Source organism: Liolophura sinensis, chromosome 1, assembly GCF_032854445.1.
Source record: "Liolophura sinensis isolate JHLJ2023 chromosome 1, CUHK_Ljap_v2, whole genome shotgun sequence".
NCBI lineage: Eukaryota > Metazoa > Mollusca > Polyplacophora > Chitonida > Chitonidae > Liolophura > Liolophura sinensis.
In genome coordinates, this window is record NC_088295.1 from 57,430,355 (window position 1) to 57,450,163 (window position 19,809).

Consider the following 19,809-nt stretch of genomic DNA (forward strand, 5'->3'; position numbering starts at 1 on the left):
CGAAAACAGTGAGAAGAGAGAGAGGAGAGAATAAATCAATGTAGCACAGTGGAAGCTAACCTTTAGAAACCCTGCAAAAAAGAAAAAAGACATCTAAAATCGAAGTACACTTCACTTGATACACTACTTACAACTTAAATATACTTTCATTTATTTTTTTACATTTTTTTTGGAAGAGAGTTAAAGGCATTCAAACATTTGAATTCTATGGTGAGCTTCATGGACCATACTATCAGAGTTTAGGAACTCTGAAGTCACAGGAAGTTTTTCCAATTCTAATCACAACACTGAATGTTGAAATAACTCTTTTCAACCATGAGTAAAAGATTACTAAAACAATGTTCTCAATTATTCCTTCCTTCTGGTACACATCAGGAAAAATAGATGATATAACTTCAGAGTTCCTAGATACAGATATCTGAATGCCTTCAACACTCTTGAAATAAATCTGCTAAAAATACACGAAAGTAATTTTACGGATAGTTGTCAGTTGGATGTATGATGAACCTCACATCATACTTTAGCCTTCTTTTACTGTATGAAGCCAGAGCAAAGTTATGTCCTACATCTCTCAGGAAAACTGCGTACCACACTGGCAGATAACATGGGAAACACATGCTCAAAGACAGGAAACCATAGCACGATAGGAAGGAAATGATAATGGTTACATATAGATCAGGAAACCAAAAGACAATGCCTCATGGCAAAGGTCTGCACTTCATCCCTCAAAGACGCACATTAAGGCACATTGTTCCCTGTTTTTGTTTTTTTTCTTCTTGTTTATGTTTTTTTTGATAATGTAATAAACAATGTACCACATAAAAATGTAATAAACAAAAGCAAGACTTGGTACGTTCCTATTATGTACATGTTTATTACCGGTACTATATGTGGTAATTGAGAATCTGTTCAATAACAGACCTCCAGACATTCTGTACACCAAATATCACTGTACAAACCATTCAAGTAACAACAAAGGTCCTCTGCCTTATATATTTTAACAAGTACAGGTATATCCAATAATACGCAGCATTTCTTGATGTGCCGTCTTCTCAATTATTTGCATACATTCGATGGGTTTACCAAAAACAAACAAACAAACAAAAAAAAAAAAAAAGAAAAATTAGAAAAAAAAAACAACAAAAAAATAATATATGTATATATAACAATCTTTGGATTTGATGCTGGTTTCTTAGTTTAAACATGTTGTACATGAAGCCACTGTCCAAGAGCTGAGTGTCCCGTCTGAGTGACAAGTTTAACAGTTTAAAACCACACCTGCACCATCAATAATTAAACAATGGCCTCACGCTGTCACGATCATACTGCTTTCCAAGCAAATCAAACCAAGGTGACATATAACAGGTTTTCTTTGGCTTGGATGTGACAAACACCATCAGCAGCTTTCCATGCCACCCCAGAAATACATGCAGCATGTGGCTTTCTCTTCATGCATGTGAAATTTCGTCACCTTCACCATAAGGGTGAGGAAACACAAGTGACAAATATATGTAGCAGAAAGTATTCACTGAAACCACACTTCACATATTGGACGATCCAATGAACACTAAGTCTGCACTCTTGTTGAGCGGGAAAAGTTATACAATGTACACTATCAAACTGTAAATCTTTCTGGGAATGGGCCAAAGTCACTGTTTTTTTCCAAAGCATGTCTACTGACAATTCAGCCCTTAGTGTATCTAGCCCTTTTCATGTAATTATATTAAATTCTAACCCAACCTCAAAGATCATACCCACAATTCACTTGAATGTTATTTGTCAAGGTTCTGCAAGGGGAATAACTGTACAAATGGCAGCAAGACTGGAGGTTCTATCTTTGAAACTTGGTTAGATTACCATCTCTATAATATGCACGCTGAAGGTGACCGAAAGAAGTTAGTTATCTGTAGTGAACAAGAAATTACCAAAAGCCTAGACTATGTTGAGTTGTGTCACAAATGTGTCACGCATAAAATATTAGGTTAAAGTAATTACAAGGTCTGTTCAAAACGACAGTCGCTTACGGGTTTCGTTCTGTCAACAAATTCTGTAAGTAAATTAAAACATCTGTTTCCAAAATGTCTATAAACTGCAGGTAAGAAAAAAAAAACAATACCTGAAACTCTATATTTAAGAAAATTGGATGAGTTGTTAATTTTTGTAGGAAAAAAAAAGAAAAGCATCACACAAGTATCACAACATGCATAAAAAACACTTTTAAACCTTTGTGTGGAAATGAAAATATATGCCAAATATTTTGTAATAATGTAATAGTTATTACATGATCGCACTCATCTTGACAATACAGGATAAATCAGTTGCTTAATTACTTGTGTGTAATTTTCCTGCAACTACTCGGAGTCTATGCGAAGAGAAGCAGTAAAACATGAATATTCATACATGTCATAACTGAAATAAACGTACATACAAAACAACCGCAAGCTGGAGGAATGTCATTTTGCAGGGGAATAAAAAAAAAAAGTTTACTGTTATTCTGGTGCTACATAAGTAATTTAGATTACTCGATTAGACCAATTACTAATTTACTGCACATATACAGTACATATACATTTTGAGGTCAGGGGTGGGGGGTGGGGGGGGGGGGCTTGAAAAGGAAGCTGCCACCGACTTATCTTATATGAAGCCCCTCCCTTGCCAACTTACTGCATGCATATGTAGTAGCAAACTAACAAACTCATGGATGAACAGTACCATGGGACACTAACTGGGTCAGTAGCGTCATGGATGTAGCAACTGCTTAACAAAATTATTATTGTTGTGGATGGTCCAAGCTACAATTACTTGCAAACTGAATGTTGATTGGTACTGTCCAGAGCAATGTCTGAAAGATATTAGTTTCTAAAACACGGTGTCTTTGCTGGTACATTCATCACTGCTACAGAGAGTTATATTAGTTAACTGACCAAAAACTATAGGCAATGGATTTAGCACACTCAGTTAAACTTGATGTTGGAAATCCAGAATTGTAGTGATTGCAAAGTAAAATTATAAAGGTCATCATTATGGTAAACACAGGTAGAGCTATTTTACCAACTAAAAGCCTTAGCTACAGCCAACAGAAAAAAGAAAAAGGTGCATGTACATGTAGTGTGCGAGTAAAAAGAATTGTATTAGAGGACACAGTCTATTTACTGAAACACTGGACATCAAGGCCAATGTTGACAAATCCCGAAACACAGTGAAAGCTAAAGGAAAAATGACAAGTTACTCAAGCTGACCAATGTCGTATTAAGACATGAAAACTGAACTTCAACACTGACAAACTACAGTATAAAGCTTGTTGAGACTGACCAATAGATGAACTACAGAGACAATGGTTTTGACCAAAATAAGAAGAATTGTAGTACCAAACTCCACACAACTATCAACACTACTAAATGCTAAAAATTACACCAGTGTTGATGATGAATGGAGGTATTCAGGAAACAGAAACAAAAAAAAACAAAAAAATACAGCTGTGGAAATCCACCAAAGCTTTCAATTCTGTCCTTGAAGATTCAGTTCAGTTGTTTACTTTCTTTGACCTCTATGAGACTATGCTTGTAATACTAGATGTACGCCACTAAACAACTGCTACATTTAGTACGTTTTGCTTTTTTTTGTCATAGTTACTGAGGATACTTGGTTCTTCCCTGTTCATAAAAGATGCAATATTGTTTGAAGAAAAGCTATAGATTTATATCTGTACACGTACATCACACAGATAGGGCTTTATTTCCCTGTCATAACTAAACGAAACCATCCATGGATTTATACAGGCTGGACTGGATAATAATAAGCACTGTTGTTGTTGCAGTAGGCGTTTCAGCTCGGTCGACACTGGACGGTATGATCTGACCGATCGGGGTCCTCCTCATCAACATCTAGGACCCCAGTTATTCTGTACCCCATATTCATGAGCATCACCTCCAGAGGGTCAGCGTTCATCCTCTTCTGATTGGCTACAGCAGCATCGTCGGAGTTGTCAACCTCACGGTCATTCTTACTGCCATCCTGGAGAACAGATATATGCAGTACACATGAATATCTGGACACAGCAGAAACAGATTTCATTTTACTATCAGCACTGTTTGCATACTTAAAACAAAATGGAAAAAAAATAAAGCATTTTCAATGAACGGGCATATATGAAAATGCAATAAATACACATACACGAATGAGAAAGAAGAAAAGTGTTGCGAAGAGCTTCCAAAACTACTTTTATTCACCTATTCAAAATTTTTATGAGAGATTGAAATGTGTTGCAAGTTAATAACATTGAGCATAATTGATTCTCTCACACAATGTATTTGACCTACAATTTTGTTCATGATATTACGCTACTCATTTTGCTGTATTCTGAGAGTTCAACTGACATGGGTAAGGTGTGCTTTTTATTTTTTGGAATGCAAGGTTATATCCTACTAGAAAAATGAGCTCCAAAAGAAACATTTTAGACCCTTATCTGCCTCTGAAAAAGCATGTCTAATGAATGATTGAGTTGTGACATAAAGCATAAAGTATCGTGGTCCGCAGCAACCTGCGGATGGTCGTGGCTTTTTCCCCGGGCTCTGCCCAGTTTCCTCACACCATAATGCTGGCTGCCATCGTATAAGTGAAATATTCTTGAGTACGGCATAAAACATCAATCAAATAAATAAATAAATAAATAGATAAAACATCGTACAGAAGAATTAAAACGGTGTAATAAGTCATTTCAGGAAGTACCTCAGCTCTGGGGCTCCAGAGTCTCACGACAGGGTCTATCCCACTGGTGGCCAGCAGACAGTTGGTGGGGTGGGACTGTAGACAGTTCACTATGGAGTCGTCTCCCCTTAGAACACGCACAATGTTCGTAGTCTTCTTTTCCCAGATAAAGAAGGAGCCATCATCAGAGCCAGCCACAATATACTGACCATTGCTGCACAAAAACAACAACATACAGCTCAATAACAGTTTTGAAGTGCCATATAAGGCCTAAGAGAGACATAAGTTCACGGGAGTTCCGCATGGGGGTGCTCACTCATATACCTGAAGTTGGGGTTAGAAAATGCTCCATTCGCAAAGGGCGTGTACTACCAGGGTTCCGGTATACATGCACGAGCACCCCCATTCAGAACTCTAGTAAACTTGTGTCTCTGATAGGCCTATTTTGCTTGATCAAGATTTAACAGTCTAATTTCCAAAATCAAAGTCATAACTGTATCGAAACTGTATTTCAAGCATGATTAAAACAAACCTTCCAAAGAAGTTGGCCTCTTTGATGTCGGTGGTTGTGTTGCAGTGCCCGCAGAACCTCTGCGCATAATCACAGGCTTCACTCCGCCAGATCTTCTCCTGGTCGGAGATTTTCACCACTGTCTTCTTGGAAGGGGAGGTATCGCCTTTCTCTGTTGGACTAGGAGGCTCACTTTCTTCTGAAAATTAATTTACATACGTACATTACGACCTCACCTAAAGCTTACCTTACACACAAACAAATTAGCTATTCGTTCCCTTTAGACTGTTCAGGCTTTTAGAATAAATACTGTGTCACGTTTAAAGTAAGTAGACTCCAGGTCTAGAATATTTAACAATTTCATGACCTGAAGTCTTCGAGTCGTTTTAAAGTCTTGAAATGACTGGATTATTACTCTTCACAAAAGTACCCAGGGTTCTCTCCAGTATCAGGTGAAAATGGGAAACTTTAGTCTGGAGAAAAGATAGGCACAGTGAAATTATATACACATATTATATATATATATATATTATATTATAGTATATTGCAAAAAGAAAATGACAGTCGCAAGTCATTTGAGTGGTAATTTTTCTGCTTTCAGAGGGAAAAATGAGAGAAAAGAAAGGAAAAAATGTTCTTTTGCTGGCCTGAAAATAATAGTCATGAACACTCTGATATCCTTCATACAGTCTACTAAACATATATCCAAAAAACAATGGGCATGATTATTCAACTTTTCCTGCCAACACAAGCCAACTCTAAGCTGTGGAAGAGAGCAGCATTATGGTGTTTTGCTTGTGAACTGCCTTTTGCTTTTCCAGCACAACGGTGGCATGTATGACAGAAGAGGACAGAACAAAACAAAAGTTTACACCACTTGGACCAACTTGTTTTAAACAGGTAAAGCTCCCCACTGGGATTGAGAAATATGCATTCAGCAGTCACCTGGAAGTGGTGAATCGGTCTGTGAGAATATAGCCGCCTTGATATCCCGATCTAAGGCCGCACACGCATGGCTTTTTGCATAATCAGGAAATTTATCTTTGAATTGCTGTAGACATTCATATGCCTCCTTTGTCCATGACAACTCGTAAAGGCAGCGAGCCAATCGGAAGTGGGCTTTCAGATGATTGGGATCAATCTTAATGGCTGTGTGGCAGTCCCGGAGAGCAGCGTACAAATCCCCATCCCTGCAAAACGCAAACAAGCATAATTTGAATAAGACCAGAGTTTGTGTATTAACATGCCAAACATTAAAGTCAATAATAATTACTTGGCAAATTTGGTCGAACATTTAAAAAGACACTGTCAAATGAATACTGTTGAATAATAAAAACTGTGTCCAAAATTAAGAAGCAGTCCTGCTTTAACCGTTGCTTTCAAAAGAGAAATCAAAATAGCTACTCTGGTTCTATCTGATGTGGCTATCAGTTTTCAGAGCTCCCTCATTAAAAACACAAATATGAATAAAAGAAATATCAAATTTGTAACAATCAGGTTGAAGTACACTTATTATAAACTCTCAGCTTTTTAAACAGTCAATTTCAATGCCTCTCTACACTGAATGTCATACATTGTATCAAGTTTCAAGCAAAGTTACAGACCGTGCGTCATGTAATCTGCCACGCTGTTTTTTTCTTTACTGATCCAGTAATTTTCTCTACTGAACAGTAAATTACATATGACTCCACATGATTTTTCACTTACTAATCATCCTTCAGTATGATACATGAATAATGTAGTTTATATTAAAATCAGAGCAATTTTGCAAAATTCCAAGAATTTGATTGATTTACTGTATATATCAGGCCCATATTACATGCTGTAATTTTTCAAGCTTTTCACATGTTTTCAATGCGCTTATTCAAGCATACTCTAAGGGCATTAGTCAGTGCATACAGACGTATAAAATTATATTCTAAAATTAAGCCCTGAAATTGGCCAAAACAACCAACATAGTTTCCACAAATGTGTATTACTTCCCCCCACTCTTTCATATGCACAAAAAGGTTGATTAATTAAGGTACTGACCATCTTCTCTTCATGAAAGCTGCGGCTCTGTTACCATACAGTACAGGTGAGTCAGACGCCATGGCCACAGCCTGGTTATACAGGATAATGGCTCGGTGGTACTGCTCATTCTCAAAGCAACTGTTCGCTGCCTTCTTTATCTTCTCCACAGCGCTGGACAGAGGCCTCGGGTCAGGTCGGTGTCTGGTAACATACACAATAGATAACAGATTGATTGACAGAGTGATGGAGTGGACCAGTCGTAAACACTTTCAGTTTCAATGACATTGGTACTTTTAACTAATTAACTACTCATTTGACCATATTTTTTATGCCATTATATTTATAGTTCACTTGTAACTGTCAGGCACCCACCTCTTAACATCCCTGTAACTATCAGACACCCGCTGCTTAACACCCCTGTAAATGTCAAGCACCCACCTCTTAACATCCCTGTAACTATCAGGCACCCGCTGCTTAACACCCCTGTAAATGTCAGGCACCCACCTCTTAACATCCCTGTAACTATCAGACACCCACTGCTTAACACCCCTGTAAATGTCAGGCACCCACCTCTTAACATCCCTGTAACTGTCAGGCACCCACCTCTTAACACCCCTGTTGGTGACCAACTGCTTAACACCCCTGTAGATGTCAGACACCCACCTCTTAAAACCCCTGTAACTGTCGGTCACCAACTGGTTAACACCCTTGTAAATGTCCGGCACCTGCCTCTTAACACTCCTGTAACTTTCAAAGACACCCACCTTTTAACACTCCTGTTTGAAGCCTCTGTGTCCATCCTGGCAGACAGGGCAGAAGATGAGGGGAGAACTCCGTGTTTGGTCACACCATTTGTTACCCCATTGGCTGTTGTTCCATTCCTGTGTAGGCTATAGCCATTTGTGGAGGCACAAGCTTCTGTATGATAAATGATATGGCAGGAGATGGTGAAAAACACGCATATTGTAAATATACCTAATTACAAGGGAAGAAATCTTTCTACATATGTCTGCTATTCAATTTTCTTCATAACTGCCGATTAGATCAACCTCCTGCTTCCCTGATGTGTTGCTGAAGATTCCAAAAAGTGAAAGTGTTGAGTATTGAAAAAAAAAGTATGCAAAATAGGCCATACTGACTTCACACATCTTTTTTAGCCAGATGAGCTAATAGTTCAATCACACTTCATCCCTTACTACCTGTAATTTCTAGTTTCAACAAAAATTTAAAAGTTTGCATTTAATGAAGGCAAGATATTGATGAAAATGTTAAAGTATGACATCTCAGTGGCTTTAAACATTTCATCCGTCATTTTAAAACTTTTCATTCATGTCTCAAGTCAGTATAACACTTTTAAAAGTTTCTTTCAGTAAGCAAAATGTCACATACATGTACTTCAGCTGGAATTCTACAAACCTTTGACCAGTCCATTTGCTGCTAGGCACAGTGACTTGTCAAATTTCTGAGGTCTCTCAGGTTTGTTGACATCAAACATGTAGATCTGCTCCCCACCCAGATTGACTAATAGCTCTGATCCATCAGGTCCAAACGTGAGAAAGGTGGAGGCTAGGGTGCGGTACTTTTTCCTGTACTCTTGTTGCTTCTGGGGAAGGTGACCTGCAAATTTGTTCACTACTTATATACATGTATCTATTGTTTAGAGACATGTTTTCCAATGCAGAATTGCAAAGGAACAGATATTTAATATAGCAAAAATTAGCAACCAGTACCCGTGTATTGTGAGATAACTCAGCATTTCTGTAAATAAAATGGTGGCCATCTCGAATTGCGAAAGTGACTTATTCCTTTAAGTTTATGGTTTAAGGAAACTACACTGCCTAGAGAAAAGCACTAGACATTTAGAGGTTACTGACAAACTTTCCCTTGTTTGATTTATAGATATATACACCTTACTGGTGAAAGACAAGTGGCCTTCAACAAAGGATGGATGGTACAAATAGCCACATGCTCGTCATCGACCGGTCCACTTATCGTTTGCTCCATGGTCACCTTAATGGTGAGAGTTGGAGGAATCAACGAAGCTTTATATCAAAAAAAAAGTGCTGCCCAAGTTTCTTCACCTGTGGAAGTTTATCCTGAACAATGTTGTCGTGGAACATTTTCGTACAACATGGTAATAAACTGTAAACAACCAAATCAAATTTTACAAAACCTCAATCAGGTATTCCTCTCTACACTTAAGCAATCTCTCCAAGTCTAAAATATAAAAAATGGCCAAACTGACTAATGACAGTTTTAACTTAAAACACAAAAATAGGATATTTGATCCACAAAACATTCTGACAAGCCTGAAAATAGCTGACCAATATTTTGGAAAACACCCCTAGGGAGAAAGACCAAAAAGTCCATGTTATATAATACTATATAGAAAAAGAGTCTTCAAAGAAGCCAGGCACCTATTTTCAGGTTTGCTTTCTGATAGCGACAATAGAATGGTAGCATCTTCTCACCAGCAATCAGGTACTTGGCACAGCCCTGGGGTAATGCGTAATCTTCTGCAGACATGAAGTTTGCCAGCAAATTCTGTCTCTCCCATGGTGATCTGAAAAGGACACATGTTCTGTCAATTTGCACAGTAGGCCTGAGTCTGAGCAGATAGAAAGCTATGTGTACATGTATGTAGATTAAGAGCCTTGCCATGATATCAGTATGCTACAGAACCGTATTCAACTTAGACACACATCTTTCTTTGTCACAATACTTCAGATCTTTGCAATAGGTAAAAGCAGTTGCTAATAATTTTGTAAATGCTTACTGTCACTGACTGATGTTTTCCTACCAGCCCTGAAGGCATCTGGATGGAGTTGATACATCCATCATCTTATATCCAGAGATCAGCTTTACAGAAGCGCTGTATATGGGCATGTAAATTTATGAAGTCTTTTTGGGTAGACATATTTGTGATGTTTATGACAATATTGTCAGACCCATATATACTTTACTTTAAACTTAGTTTTCTAGGAACAATGTAGCCAGGGATATATATATACATATATATACATATATATATATATATTATAAGATTTATCACCCATTAATTTACCTGAATCCGTTGTCATTAGGGAACTTGATACTCTTACAAGACAACATGCGTCTGTCGTAGAGACGAACATAGGGGTCATTGGCCCCGACAGCCAGCTGCTCGGGCCGGATTGGGTTAAGGGCCACACACTTGGCCTCAGCATGAGGCCCCATGTGGGCATTCAGGTTTATCAGGACATTCTGCGGGTAGTTTGCGCTCAGCTCTGGGGTGCGAAGATCAAACTGCCTGTTTGTGTAAACATATACGTGTATATATTATTTGCTGATTGGCACAACTGTGTGATAATATCACATTAAACGTAATATTTATCAGAACGATTAAGTCAACACATGACAACATCTGATAGGTACAAGTGCTTCAGAATATGCAGGTTTTGAGTTTCGTCCTCACAACAACAGGGTGATGTCCTATTGCAAAATGACAGTAGTCACGTTCAACTACAAGTACGTGTACACGTAGAATTTAACTTTCAGCATTTAACTTTCAGACCCAAACCCATCCCAGGAACATAACTGAGAAGATTAATCCAATCCTCGTTTACATTTGAACTTTTAACCTTGATTTCTAAATTCTATATACCACCAAATGCTGAAATGGACAGAATGACCCTACAGTGCTGTAAAGAGAACACGTCATATCTCAAAGGGACGTCACTCGACCTATTGTCATATACAGACACTAGTGTAATGTAATTCTACAAGCCATGGATGTACAGGCAAGTGACACAATCTTCCCGTTTTACATGTCCGTACATAATGGTTCCATCTTCAGCAGCACTCCAGAACATGAAGGGGACATTGGGAGCAGTGGCAATGCGCTTGACTCGGCCGGCATGACAGCTGAACACGTGGGTGGTCTCCTTCACATTCAGGTCATGAACGCGGATCTTACAGTCAGCTGCCCCGCTTACGATGATGGAATCGCTGGAGTTAGGCAAGAACTGTAATAAAGTTGGTGCATGGTTACCACGCAACATAGGGCAAATGTTACCTTCGATCACATTCCCATTCATGAAACTCACTGCAGTACATACATCGAGTACATATTTCCAACAGCCAAAACACTGGCTCAAATAAGACCCCAGGAGAAGTAAAGATATTTATATGTTGTTTGTAAGATGAACTAATCATGTGAGGAAAGAGAAACTGTGTAATCGTATTACAATTCTAAGTATATTGGGTAGAAAGAGCAGAGCAGGTGACCAAATAATGTCCACATTATAATAATGCACATTCACTCGCTTGGCAAAATGTGGAATGGCGTAATACTTGGTAGTTATAAGACAGCTGTGAAACACATTCCAGGCTTACCTTGACAGAGAAGATGTTTCCCTGATGTCCAGTCCGTATGGTGGTCAGTGACTTGTGCCTGAGAGGATCCCAGATAATCACCTGGACATCATCTGATCCACTAGCCAGGAGCCTGCAGAAACACAAAAACAGCTGTTATGTTCTACCTGATGCAAGACCAAGTATTACATGCTAAATATTTGGCCTTGTTTCATTTATAATTTCAAAAGGAGAAGAAAGTGTAAATATCAAACAAATACCACTGAAAGGAGTATGCACTTCCCCGCAGGTGCATTCCATAAAAAAAATTCTAATATGTATCTCAAGTTGATAAATTATGAATACTCTGCTGTGGGCGACTCCATTTTGTCTAAGAACTAGTCCTGAAGTCTTCTACGTTAGGAGGAGAATTGTTGTCGGAAACCACTGAAGTGCAGTTAGTACATTTCCGAAAGAACTCTTCTTCCCAGAAGGTAGCGAACAGTACAGTTCGTTTCTCACTTGACGATCAGAAAACCTAACTAAAGCATTACCTTGTTTGGGCAAAAAAGCTTCTATTCTATTATACTACTCCACGTAATGCTGAACCTAAATGGTTCTAATATCAGAGACGCACACTTGGGAACACGCCCGAGTCACAAAACTCCACCTTGGACAATACCATTTCAAAGTAAGGGGTTATCACAGGTGTTAACAAATACATTAATGCAGATGACAACAAACTTATGCTAAATGCTTTACCCTTCTGCTTTGTGTGTGTGTGGTACTCTCGAGCAGATATTGACAGTAGGCGAAAGACTGCAGAGAAATGGGGGAGGAAGGTTGTGCAATTTGACCTCCATTCGCGTCATTTTTGTGTCAAATAAACATGTAGAAGTATAAAGTAGGTATAATAGAATAGAACTAATGACTTGATAAGAGTCATTGTTGTTAATTCAGACCGGCAAATGTGGAAGGGTTGAAATTTTCGAGAACGAGGCCCCGTAGGCGTCCGAGGCCTAAAATTTCAACACTTCCACATTTACTGGTCTAAAATCAACAACAATGACTCGATAAAGAGTCATTATTGTTGATTTTAGACCAGTAAATGTGCTCAGAAATTCTGTATGAGATGTAATCCCATGTACACAAGTATATGTAACTATATTATAGGTTGAGAATATGGGAGTTTCGAGATACAACATTGTAACTACAGAGTGACGTACCTTTGCGTCGTGTGTTTCAGCGTAGTAATTTTAATATGGGCTGGTATTTAGAATATAGAAATCCAACTAAATATGATTACATTATTCTTAGGAATTATGTTTTTGGGTTGGTTTGGTTTGGAAATATTGGGCAAATAACAACATTCTGCTGGTAGTTTTATCTGAACACGAATACTGCCACATTAAAAGATACAATGTAGGGAAGCAGTCCTCCTGTGCTACAAACAGGCGAAGTCAGTTGACTCTGTTGGCATTATAACTCTGTTGGTGTTATCTTTATACATTTACAGTGCTGCATCATTAAAGCATCAAGCCAAGAACACAGCATGACACCTTACCTAACCCTGTGAAGCAGCAACAAGTGCACATACAAATTCAAGGTTACCCTCAAGATATTCCATATATGAAGATGAATGTTGAACATTTTAGTGAAAGAGAGTCTGAGAGTGTAGACAAATTTGTTTACAAATATGTACCACTGTACCAGTGTGTTTGAAAGTGTATGTACTCACGTTCCTGACTCGTTCCATTCTAGACAATTTACACACCCCTGATGTCCCTGGAAAAACAATTCCATTAAATGTTAAATACCATTGTGTTCAATAAAAAATTTAAACACAAGATGAATGAACAAAATGACATACTGTACAGCAGCATTTAATTTGTCAGATAAGAAACTGATCAAGACCAAACGAATGTTCTTGCATACCCCCTACATATAAATCAGAAAATGACAACAGCTGTCTCTTTAAAAATACAGCTGCACAGCCTTTCTATGCTGTCAAAGTTATAGTCACAAATGCTGAAATACATATTGGTATAACAGAGAATATTTGCAGAAGAAATTTATTTATTTATTTATTTGACTGGAGTTTTATGCTGTACTCAAGAGTATTTCTCTTATGTGACAGCAGCCAGCATTATGGTGGGAAGAAAGCAGGAAATAAACATGTACGTTGACAACCATGTTTAACTGGTAACATTTTATTATAGATCTACATGCAGAGTAAAACTGTAACTCAGTCTCTTAGATTCAGAGTACAGATTATTACACAGGCAAGACTAAAAAGGTTTCTATACGTACAACTTTCCCCACAACTTTTTAACTCATTAAATTTTTAAATTTAGTTAAATTTAGTGAATTATCACACACATGCACACAAAGATAATACCATGCTATTATTTATTTACTTAGTTCAGTGTTGGTTAACACTGTACTCAAGAATTTTTTACTAATATACTATGGTGATCAGGCTCATTGGTGGAGGAAAGAAACTGCCTGGAGTGTTGAGACTAATACAGTCCTTCCTCAGATATCTGAAAAACCCTAGAGGCTAAGAAAACATTAATGTGAAGTATATGTCATATGAAAGACAATTATTACTAATCACTGTCCAGGAAAATCATTCAATTCTATTTAGAATTTTTCCCCCTTGTAAAACACATTTAAAACCTTTGGAATCTGCGATGCCCTTTTTTGACCATACTGAGACTAGTGACACACAAACAGTTAGATTTCATCACTGAAAATGCATATATATATATATATATATATATATATGTCAATGAATGCATTCACCAAATGGACCTTGAAACAAACTATTTCAAGCAAAATGTGATGTCCCTTTTCAAGTCCGGTTCACTACAGACCACCACAGATTCTGATGTTTTAAAACCATCTCACTTAGTTGGAAAAAATCTAAACTATTTTACTGGACAGTGTTCAATGATCTTTTAACTTTATACTTCATTTTCAGTGTTTTCTTTGCTTTCACAACTTAAAACAATAACCAAACCACCCAGAGTTAGGTTTGAACACATGACTACTTGATCAAGGGCATGACAAGAGCCATCACAGTTATATAAATTTACCAGACACGAACATAAACAAGAAACTGTATAGGTTACCTCAAGCTCTGCCTCCAAACCAAGCCGGTTAACGAAGTCTGATGTAACATGGAATCTTCTCTGAAAAGAGGCATGGCCTCCATCCTGTCAGCAGCAAAGAACGTATTCATTAATTAATTTATTTATTTGATTTGGGTTTATGTACGTACTGAAGAATTTTTCCAGGGCTGTATGATTTATTTATTTATTTATTTGATTGGTGTTTTATGCCGTACTCAAGAATATTTCACTTAAACGACAGTAGCCAGCATTATGGTGGGGGAAGTTCACGACCATCCGCAGGTTGCTGGAAGGCTTCCCATGTACGACTGGAGAGAGAAGCCGGCATGAGCTGGACTTGAACTCATCAACCGCATTGGTGAGAGATAACTTTGCGATAGCGCGCTAACCAAATGAGCCACGGAGGCCCCTCAGGGCTGTATGATGGAAGGCGGTGAGATTATTGGGGGAGGAAACAGAGTACCTAAAGTAAATCACCATCGTTTGCAATGTTTGCTAGGTTCCTCACAAACCCCCTGACCTAAGGCTGAAGCCATATTCAAGCAGGCAACCTCATTGAACAAATCAGGCCTGATTCATTTGTCTGCAGTTCTCCTGCATCTGTCATTTTTAAGCATAAGAAATGAAAAATTACACCATGATGTAATGTTCAGAGTATATACTTTATACCCTTTCTGTCTCATTAAATATCATCAACATAGAATGGGTTAATATGACAAAATGTGTTACTACAGGCCCTTTTACATTCACAACTGTCAAGCAAATCAACAACTAGCCACTTGCCCCAGCCAGGCACAATTACTTTGCTTAGGACAGCCACAGCTGCAATAATGGCTGTCCCATGACAGATGCTTTCATAAAGTTTAGTTCTAAAATTTTCTGTGATTTGTACAAGTGGTTTTATTGTTCGGTTGCTCGAATATCTAACTTTGAGCCCTGAAAATCTTGGCTTACAATAGAGATTTGGCATATTTTTTATCCTTGTGAGTTGGCACTCGTGTAATTAAGCAGGAACCGGTATCGTACTGGTACGATCAGCATTTTGCCCATTTATCAGCATTTTGCCCATTTAGCTCTGTGTTATTTATTGCCTTTTACTCCTTGAGAGGAACCTGGGTACTCAAGATCCCGAATATGCAGTAAGTCCTCAATTACAATGTACAACTGACAGTTCTTCAGAAACTTTGACTCATTAGAAAGCGTTCTGCATCATAACTCTTTTGGCGGTGCCACTCGAATTCAAGTTACAAGTTACATGTTTGCAAATATGTTGTGTCTCCCCTTTACTGTGGTCTGATGACTGAATGAGTTCTTCACTGAAAAAAACTTCCACAACCACATGTTTGAGATTCGTTTCAAGATTTCAGGAATAAATAAATTAAAAAATAAGAAATATATAAATTAAAATAAATCCAGATAACACCTCACCTCAATTTCACGTTGGATCGTCTTAGTTAAAATATTTCTTGACAACATCATGCCTGGGTTTTGTCACTTCTTCACCTTTGACTTAGCTGGGTTGCAAGAAAATAAAAATCAGCAGTTCCCCCAATATGAGACGAAATCACCGATCGACATACTAACTCTTTTTTTCTTTTTGCCGGCTCTATGACCAAAATTCTATGCCATTTACGGTAATTAACTGAAGCCACCACTTGCTGATCTTGTGGGCATGTTTCTGCGCCGAACTTCCGAAAACGGGGATTTTGACGTTTGTTGTCGCCGACTTCATCACCCAAAGAAATGACTGTTAATGAACGCCTCAAAGCGAGTTTTTTTCATTTAAACTCTTTCATTGACACTGACACATAAAAACCATGCCTTTATCAATAACTGGAAAACAGGTGATTTTTCGTCAGAAGCACGCTCACGAAGAGAACAAAGTTGACAGATTTGTTGATGTTTCTGCAACACGTGAGTTCTTGAGACAACTTCTATACCGGATCTGACATCGATTACTATAATAGTGATACAATGCGCATGTCCATACCCACTCATTCTCTCAAACATGTGCCAGCGCCACAGGTCATGCGATGATTCGGATAATATCCACGGTACACTGGACTGGGAAAAAGACGTCTTTATTATTAAAACAATTCAGACTGAGGCATTCTGAAAACGAAATAACCAGAAAAACGATGCATTCTCACTGAAAAACGACTTTACTGAACACCGACATGGACTTGGATGGTTTCAAAAATGATCAGCTTTGTTCTAATTTTGGTTTATATTTGAATTTATGTTGCCCACATGTATGAACTGTTTTCAGCTTGAGTCACGTTTTGGTTTGTTAATGCTTCATTACCTAATTATAACAATTATATATTATATATTTATATTATTATTATAATTATATATTATAAAAATTTCATTTTATTTTTTGTTTATGCTTTGATTTTTATTATCATATTTTTGTTTATTATATACAATATTTCTCAGTTTACAAAGTTCACAAAGCTACATAATATTAACAAACAGAATTAATAAAATAAGCCCTATGCATTTCTTTCACATATTTCTTGAAGATTGTGCATATTTTTTTATAAATGTATTGCCAAATGACGTCAGATCCGGTGTACAAATACTCTCGCGATGTCCTCTTTTGCTCTGTTCCTTGAGAGGCCGGAAACAGTGTCGTAAAAGATAGGTTTTGAAAAGAATTAACCTAGAGAAAGAACGACAATGAGCTCCACTTTGTGCCACCGTCTTCCCCTCATAGATAGGTGTCATATATGCATATACCAATGCTGAGATATAATATGAAATTGCATTCCAAGTTTAGGTAAAAATTATAATAATGAAATAAAAAGATTTTAACTTCTGCTTTATTGGAATTAGTTTTTCATTTATGCAGAATCTCATATCCTTGCGAAAGATTATTCCTGAAAGGAATTTAAAGATAAGCATATGACTCAAAATATGTTGTATTTAATAAGTGTAAATTTAATTTAAAATAATAAAATTACCTGTATTTAGCTTTTGGCGGGTATACGACGAAAAGGGAAAATAAATAGCAAACAATAATTTTTCCAGTCGTATACTAGGTCCTATCACTGAATCAGCCATTTGACCATGAATTCTGCTCTCCATAATTCGGTAGTTTTCTGCATTATTTTGACATTCTGTTGTTCATATGCTGCACAGACGAAACATGCCGCATTGTAAGGAAATATCGCATTACTTTACGGTAAAGATGTCAGCCCCCAGTGATTCTGACAGATTAATTTTGCAAAGCGACTGGGACGAGGCACTAAGGTTCGAAACCAATATTTTGAATGGAAATGTTCCAAATTAAGAAGTTATATTTTAAATCAACTATCTACAACTTGTCACTCAGTGTCACTGTCAGTAATTGTCCTGTGTAATGTTGCTGTGTCACCGCTTGAAAACTGAAAACTACAAATTACAATTACAAATTAAAGCTGTTACGTTCCTTACAGCGATACTGGTGGTCAAGCATCAGCGCCCAATTGAATGTCAAATAAGAAAACAGTATGAAAGTAATGCGCTGAACGAATTTGCCATGATCGGAAAAATTAAGCTTTGGAAAACATTTGTTTACCGGTACCAACAGATGCTAACTCACATAACGACGAATAGCTTTATTAAACTGGCGAAGTACATAGGCAGTGGAGATTCAACACATTCAACCTGCCTGTACAAATTGTAACAGTATTTACAAAAACAGGCAGCATGGAGGAAAAGCATGACAAAAATGAAAAATAATCAACTGCATGGGTTTGAACACCACACCACCAGATATATTCATTGCATCTAATGCTGACAACCATCACAGCATCTTGATTGAGTTAGGCCTTGGCGATCACTGGACCTGGTTAAGTATGTACATTTCAGGTTACTTGACACATGGTGTGCAATCATCCCACTGTAGTGTCTCATCTGGTATGCCTGGGCTCAGTTCAGTTTTGAGAGCGGGAGAGGACAGTGTGCATGTTGGTGACAGAAAATGTTAGGAGACTACAAAGATATGAAATTTTGGTCTAAATAGTTTGGAGGAATTGTGTGTTGTTTTCTTTAAAAAAAGATCCTCAGTCCAAAGCCATGGCGTACGGTTTTGTAGTTACTTTTCTGTGGGGCATCCCAAATCCCATCTCTTCCTTACGGGCATGTAAGGTCTAGACCGGAACAGAAACTGGAATCTGTTATATTTCTTAGATGTTTGAATTTGACCAAATGTAGTAACATGTTGAACATGTTTTGGGCTCATCATGACTCAAAGTACATGTGTGGATAGACATTTTTCGTATATTTCGGCATGGCTTTGGACTTATATTACTGATAGCATGGAGGTACCGGTATGTGGGAATTCTGTCAGGATTGTTGAGAATTACCTATAATGCATTGAGAACAGGGCTGGCTTTATGTGCAAACATTGAAAATTGTCCATTGATAACTGTGGAGAGGCGAGAGAGTTGTGCATTTCTCGGTTTGAGTGACAGGCTGCCGACCTATGGGGTAGGTTACCTGTAGCACGTGTATAGTAATACACAGTTACCGCCAAAGTCTATATATGTTAAATACACAGGCTTACATTTCTATGTCTGAAGTAAGGTGGTGTCATTTAAATATTTCTAGCAAGAAAACTATAGATCGTAGCTCAAATCCATTGGCATGCACCAGAAACTAGATGTCTTGGGCTACAAGTTGGTGCAAGTCTCAGATCTGTAGATTTCGTAGTTCTTGAATTGCACGTCATTGAAATTACGTGACTGAAAAATGTTTTTGACCATATCTCAAAAAGATACAAAGATAGACAAAATCCAAAAGCGGATTCAGAATCAATGTACGCTGCCAAATGCACCAGGGTATATGAAAACATTTTCAAACTTGGACACTTTTTATGACATCATAAGTTTGACCAATGTCAAGCTTCCAAAGTTTTCAATGCATGTCCAAGAGTTTTCAATCTTAGTCTAACTGGGATTACCGTACAAGTATATCAAATTCTTGATAAGATTTTTTAAGGTTTTGAACAAAATCCAAGATGGCCACCAAGTCACATGACCAAAGTTAACCCAGAACAGCCAAAATTTGCCTTGTAACCTTGTTCCTAAAATCACGAAATTTCAACTGCATCCAATAAAAACTTTT

General features: G+C 37.7%; 1 protein-coding gene across 1 annotated transcript; it reads right to left on the reverse strand.

The window, feature by feature from the left end:
* Positions 1 to 3,511: 3,511 nt before the first annotated feature.
* LOC135467182 (WD and tetratricopeptide repeats protein 1-like) lies at positions 3,512 to 16,211 on the reverse strand. Its single transcript, XM_064744951.1, has 14 exons — positions 16,126 to 16,211; positions 14,698 to 14,781; positions 13,302 to 13,348; positions 11,606 to 11,717; positions 11,048 to 11,235; positions 10,296 to 10,520; positions 9,703 to 9,794; positions 8,648 to 8,848; positions 7,996 to 8,149; positions 7,250 to 7,432; positions 6,164 to 6,408; positions 5,240 to 5,417; positions 4,729 to 4,921; positions 3,512 to 4,014 (listed from the first exon to the last, which is right to left on the reverse strand). The coding sequence occupies exons 1-14, from the start codon at positions 16,174 to 16,176 to the stop codon at positions 3,826 to 3,828; spliced, it is 2,142 nt and encodes a 713-aa protein (XP_064601021.1). The 5' UTR covers positions 16,177 to 16,211; the 3' UTR covers positions 3,512 to 3,825.
* Positions 16,212 to 19,809: the final 3,598 nt, after the last annotated feature.